Consider the following 6537-nt stretch of genomic DNA (forward strand, 5'->3'; position numbering starts at 1 on the left):
TTTTAATTCAGCCTCCAAAGTGGCTGAGCGTGTTGATGGGCCATGTCTGAAGGTAGGGTTCATGGGGAATCACAAGCCATATCTTGTCTTTCTCACGCAGAGGTCAGCAGTGAAAATGAAGTGGCAGAAGATAACATGGACAGCAGTGTGGTAGATGTGCTGCACCAGAAGTATCTCAACTCCAGCCTGTACCAGAGCACAAAGGAAGCACTGGCAAAAGTGGAGCTTGGACGGGGAAGCAAGCAGAGAATATCCAAGCAGGGACATGAGATTACCTATGCAAATGGATTCCTCACCCAGCTGTACTGGGTGTCCAAGCGTTCCCTGAAAAACCTCATCAGGAACCCACAGGCCTCCATTGCACAAGTAGGTAACAACTGCTAAAAGTCTCAGACTCCTTCTGCTCTCAGTCCCGCGAGCTGCAGTTTGCAGGACAGACTTCTGTTTTCAAAGGCAGCTAGGGAAACAGCAAAGTCCTGTGCCACTGCCACGTAAGTGGAGTGAGATGCCCAGCTACTTTTGTTGCCTTTGAAAAAAATCTCCGTATTAGTTTAGCACAAGGACTTCTGCACTGAAGGTTGGGGAGGGGGGGAAATGCTCCATTCTCTGGTTCACATGGGGTGCTTCTAGGGTGATGTTAATTTGTGCCTCACTTGAAATTTTAAGCTGGGTTATTCTCTGAGTGTGCTAACCTTTCCCAGCCAAAGATCAGAAGAAGGAGAAAAATGAAGAGGATAAACTCGGAAAATTTGCCGTAAGGCTTTTAATTGTGTGTGTCATAGGTATACATTGACTCAGAACAGCAAAGCTGTAGGCAGATGTGAATCTTAAACCCTGCATATGCCTTAACAATAACTTTTTCCCTATTTACTTATCTGAAGGACTCCCTTCTCCCTTTCTTCTTTCCAATTCTAGATTGCAGTGACCATAATTCTAGCCTTGGTTGTGGGGGCTATCTTTTTCGGTGTAAAAATGGATCGAAGTGGCATTCAGAACCGGTAAGTTGGAAAGCCAGAGCTTTGCTCATTTTTCTGTCTGTAGCAGACAGGTTTCAGCCACAGGGAAGCCCTTGGGATCCCCTTGGTCCACAAAGGAGGGCTGGGCTCAGAAGCCTCAATGCACTGCAGCATGGTGTTGCCTGAGGTCCTAAAGGGACCGCAGTTCTGTCGGGCTCACACACATGTACAAAGGAGATGTGAAAGGGAAGATAAAGGAATAAACCTGGGTTTACAGCTCAGATCTACAGTAGCACAATTAAATGTCTCCATTCTGTGAACAGAGGCAGAAAAGCACTCTTGATGGCATGATGATGTCTGAGGCTGTCAGTGTAGGTCTAGGCTGTTTCCTCACTTTTTGACTGTTCTGTTTTGCCTTCTAGGGTTGGATCCTTGTTTTTTGTCACCACAAACCAGTGTTTTTCCAGTGTGTCTGCAATTGAGCTGTTCATCAGAGACAAGAAACTATTCGTGTAAGTCGTGACTGTCTCATACCCTGGAGTGAGGCGGGGGGAGTATTTTACAGGCTAAACAGAATTATTTCCACCAAAGACTTGATTGCTCCTTTGCAACATCAGATTGTGATAGTAATGCTAAATTCATCTGCAGAGCAGGGAGCTGAAATGCTAAGAAGTGGGGGGAGGAGGAAGGAAATAAAACGCTTTTCTTGCTGTGTCACAGTTTATTGAGAAGTGCTTTTCCTACCCTCTTTTGGTAACAGCTGGTTTTGAAGCCTGCATGTGAATCCTGCAGGCTATGAACCCTGCCTGCTCTCTTGCTGACAGGGTGCCATGGGTGGAGTGAGAGGGAGGCAAAAAACCTGTGTGTTGATATAAACCAGTGAGTTAACAAAATTCAATGGTAAATGCAACAATAGTTGCTAAGATTTGACGGCAAGGTACACTTGGTTATTTACTGCATAGAGGACAGGGTCAGACAAAACCGTCAGGGAGGGAGACCCTCGTCTTGAGTCATGAGGTTCAGAAAAGGTCCCCTTGCTTTCTAAACTCCTTCCTCAGAGAGGAGTTTAGGTGCGGCTGGATCCAATCCTAGTTCTAGACTTGGTCAATGGTTTATGTCTAAAGGATTATATATGTGCAATCAATCCTTTATATCACTTAGCTGAGGTTTCAAAGTTTAGCATGCTGTTAGCCACTTACTGAGAATCTGTTGTGGTAAGGAATCTCTCAGCCTCAAGGAGTAACCTTGAGAGGTGTCCCTACCCAAGGGGAGGTCCTGGTGTGCAGCCCGCTGCCATGCGGGAGAGCTCCAAGGGCTCTTGGGCTGCTCACTATTGAGGGGGGTAAGAGGATTGGCTCACAGTCATATTTGCACTCTGACCACAGATTTTAGTTTCTTCACTGTGCTTAGGTGGGCATATTGCACAGTAGCCCCTGGCTATTGCATTGTTATCTGTCTCCCCCGAATCCACTTTGAGCTGCATGCATCCATCATGACCAGACACATCTATCACGACCGCGACAGGTGGATATCGCTTGAGCAGGGTTATGGGGAGAGCTCAGGTGTGTGTGGGGGAGCACACTGCCACACAGGGTTGAAATGTTGTCTTGCAATGGCCCTAAAGTGTAACGCTGTGCAAAGATGAAGGGAGAGTTCTAGGAAAAGCTTTGCAAGGGATGCTCAGATAAAAAAGGCTGCTGGCTGGCTGGCTTAAAAGAGCTCCCTAATAATCAAGCGCATCTCTCTGTCTCTCTATATATATCTGTATGTGTTTGTATGTGTGTATATGTATGTAAATGCATGTATATATTATATACACACATGTGTATATACGTATATTTTGAAAATGTAGTGTGGAATATCCTCCAGTTCATGGGATGAAAGGGCAAGAGATAGATCCTATGTAGTAAAAAAGAAATTGGAGATTTGTGCACATGTCCACCCACAGGTTGCTCAGGGCAGCTTAATATTGCCCCTAACAGCTGCTTGGGAGTGAATCTCCCCCACACTGACATTTCTTGCCAGTCTGCTCTGCTTACCCAGCTTAGCCTACCAGCTGTGTCAATGGGGATTTTGGCACCTCACCAATTAAAGCATCTTTTCATGAGCTCCATTAAACTGCAAAACAATCATAATGACATTTAATTGCCCTGTGAACTGGAGGTGAGCCGATGTCCTAAAGGTGTTTTCCCATTGTTGGGTATCATTCCTTCTCCTTTGGAAGCAGCTGTATGAGTTAGCTGTGGATGAAGTGTTCCTCCAGTTAATAGCAGTCTAATACTTTCCCATGCTCTTGTGTTAAGGATCATTCTCTTTGAAAAGAGATTTAGAAGTGGTTTTCCTATATGTTACTTAGCAGTCACGTAGCCTTTAATTCACTTTCCTCAGAGGGCTCCCAGTATGACTGCAGGGCCTGTGAGATAGATCAGCCCTTACTTTATAGAGTGGGAAGTGATAGCACAGAGAAAATAAGCAACTTGCATATAGAGAAGGAGTCAGCAGTAGAGAGAACAGAAACCGAATCGGGATAAACCAGACACGCATGCTAAGCCTCCTTCCTAGATTACCTCTAAACCTGTACAACTCCCCTCCTTCCTGTCCTCGCAGCCATCAGTACACCAGTGGATATTACCGTGTGTCTGCCTACTTCCTGGCCTTGATGATAGGAGATCTGCTGCCCATGAGAACTGCTCCAGCCATCATATTCTCATGCATCAGTTACTGGATGATTGGTAAAGAATTGATGCTTTCGTTGAACCCGTCATCTTCCAACGCATTTGATTTCTGACTTAGCCAGAGTTTAATTCCTATATCTATAACATGAAACTAATTGAACCTTCAACTGATTCAAGTCCTTGGCATCATGACTTCAGAGGACTCTGGGGCAGGGGCAGAGACACCAGCAATCTAAGACAGGGATCTGCTTGACCACATCTTTCAGTAATGCTCTTTGGGTCTTTGGAGCATGCACAGTTCCGGCCAACTCCAAACTTGGTCTTTCTTCCTGCTTTCCCTGTCTTGTATAGGAGTCCAAAGGCACCTCTCTGGGATTCATAATGTGGCTGTTTGCTGAACACTTTCCTTTCTGTTTTTTGACAGGATACCAAGCGGTTGCAGGCCGGTTCTTCTTCTTCATGCTGACCCTGGTACTGGTTTCCTACACTGCCACAGCCATGTCTCTGGCTATCAGTGCTGGGATGGACGTGGTGGCTGTGGCCAACCTGCTCATCACTATTTGTTTTGTCCTGATGCTTGTAAGTATATAAGGGGGTGAGTGCTGCTTTGGTGGACATGAGGAAGCAGCTGAGATGGGCTGAGAGGAATTCTGAGGAAGAGAGCAAGTGAGAGCGAAAGGAATTTTGACTACTCATAGATGAGGGATGTGAATTCTTTTTCAAAGAGATAATGTTAGTGATGAAACTGCTTGACTGCGAGGCCTACCAAGTTACCTTAGAGTAAAAAGCACCTTCTGTGAGGTGATTCCTGGTAGCTGTCTGCGTACATATTGTGAGCCCACAGCGCATCCCTTATTCTTTGATTTGCAACTTAACCTACATTTGCAATAAGCTAAGTGAATGAGTATCACTTCAAACACTTGCTGTGGGTGAGAAGTACTGAAGGGCAGCTGACATACATTGAGTTAAGTCACAGTATGTAAGGAATGGCACATGCACACCCTGAAAGGCAGCAGGGTAAGCACAAAAGCACTGGTGATGAAGCACAGCCTGAAGCGTCATGTTTCGTTGTGAAGTTCAACTGTGCTAAGACGTAAGAGAGCAAACCTTGTTCCAGGCAGGAGAGAGCGCAGGTGGAAGATGTAGGTCAGAAGAGAAAGCTGAAACAGCAACAGCCCTTAAGGCTCCCCATGGTTTCCTTCTTGTTTCTCCACTTCCTCAACTCCCAGTCACCCTCCTTTAGCCTGCGGCTAGCTCTACCATAGGACACAGTCTTCCAGAGTAAGAAGATGCTAGCACGCATGCTTCTTGGCTCACATGCGGATGTAGAAAACCTTTCTGACCTCTTTGCAAGCAGTTTGTCTGGAATACCTGGCTGTGCTGTTGGGCCAGCTGGCTGGGACTGCTGCAAGGTTTGAACCTCATGCCTGCAGGCACAGGCATAACAGCAGTGGGAGGTCCATCTGTCCCAGTGCCCCTCCGTTGGGCAACTGCAATACCTATGCAAGAATGGAATTGTTTGCAGTAAACGGAGTTTGACTCATTAGTCTCTTGTGTTCTATTTCAGATCTTTTCAGGCCTCCTAGTAAACCTGCCTTCTGTAATGGGCTGGCTGAACTGGCTCAAGTACTTCAGCATCCCCCGATACGGCCTCACTGTGAGTAGAAAGTAGCATTGGTCCTCTGTGAGTAATGTAGCCACACTACTGCTTCCTGGAGAGGTTTTAAGTATAAATTGAAGTTCTCTTAAAAGTCAGATTTGGTTTCTTTCTTTGCATGAACATGGTAAAAGAAGAACAAACCTGTCAACCCCAAAAAGAAAGCAAAAGTTAATCTCTGTGTGAGAGGTGGAAGTCTCAGAGACTGAACAAATCCTTTGTGCCACAAAATTAGCGCTGCTTGGACAGCAGCAGAGCGAGCTGTCCAGTGAGGCACTAATTCCTAGCCTGAGTAGTTGATCCCTATGGTTTAGAATAAAGTCAAATATTGTACAGCCTCTCCAGAGACTGCTGTTTGGGTGGTCAGCCTGAGGTTAATGACTGTCCAGCTGGTTAAAGGATTTACTGTAATGCCTGAGTGTCTCGGCCTTCATTGTGGCTTCCTCTGGAGTGAAGTGTGTCTTACTGCCTGTTCAGGAATAGTAAGGAGCTGGGGGTGCAGCTGCTGGAAACACAGTGGCTAGACATCACAGGCCACCCACTTGTCACAGGTGGGAGTTGTGCTTCCATCTCCTGTCTTCGTCCTGGCCAAGCCTATTTGGGAGGAATAGTTTCCTAAATTTGAGTAAAAATGAGTGAAGTGACTGCTGGAGCTGGTGCAGGGTGGTGTGGGCAGGACCACATTGACTGGCAGTGGAAGAGAAAGGTAGGATCAAGGACGGGGGAGAGATGTGTGAGACCTCCCCTGTTTATCACTGAGATATTTTATCAATGTTGCTGAACATGGAAGCATCCCCTGAGATTGCAGTTAGCCCAGGATGCCAATGCAAAGGAACCCTTCCCCTCTTGCCTTGGCTGACTGTGCCATCTGCTTCAGTGTGCTGGTGCTGGGGTGTCCACATGCAGCCACCTGGTTTTCTGGGTCAGCGGATTGACCCAGGTGAAAGTAGATGGACAGGAACTTGTAGCTGGCAAGACAGAAACCCATGGCTAAATCGATGAAATGTGACTGAAGCCAAAGACTCAGACACCAAACCATCCTTGTTTGGATGGACTTAGAACTTGGAGCGGTTCCTCAGAAAGGTTGTGATTATGAGCTTCAAAATAAAAATGAACATAAACATATGATTCCAAGAATGGTGATGCGTGTGTTCTAATAATCAAGTTCCTTTGAGGTGTTTCAGTTTTAGCACCCCAAATCACTAACTCTAAAAATCTGATGTCTGCCTCTTTCCTTAGGCCTTTCAAG

At 46.1% G+C, this 6537-nt stretch overlaps 1 protein-coding gene across 1 annotated transcript in view; it reads left to right on the forward strand.

Annotated features, from left to right (window-relative positions):
- The window catches only part of LOC104129132 (broad substrate specificity ATP-binding cassette transporter ABCG2-like), a 16899-nt gene that overhangs the window by 9093 nt on the left and 1269 nt on the right, over window positions 1–6537 (forward strand). Inside the window, exons 8-13 of the mRNA XM_009642035.1 lie at window positions 101–366; window positions 916–998; window positions 1379–1468; window positions 3564–3688; window positions 4056–4210; window positions 5199–5299. Of these exons, the coding sequence (XP_009640330.1) occupies window positions 101–366; window positions 916–998; window positions 1379–1468; window positions 3564–3688; window positions 4056–4210; window positions 5199–5299 (820 nt within the window). The remainder of the gene's footprint in view (window positions 1–100; window positions 367–915; window positions 999–1378; window positions 1469–3563; window positions 3689–4055; window positions 4211–5198; window positions 5300–6537) is intronic.

Source organism: Egretta garzetta, unplaced genomic scaffold (assembly GCF_000687185.1).
Source record: "Egretta garzetta isolate BGI_Z169 unplaced genomic scaffold, ASM68718v1 scaffold56, whole genome shotgun sequence".
In the NCBI taxonomy this organism is placed as follows: domain Eukaryota; kingdom Metazoa; phylum Chordata; class Aves; order Pelecaniformes; family Ardeidae; genus Egretta; species Egretta garzetta.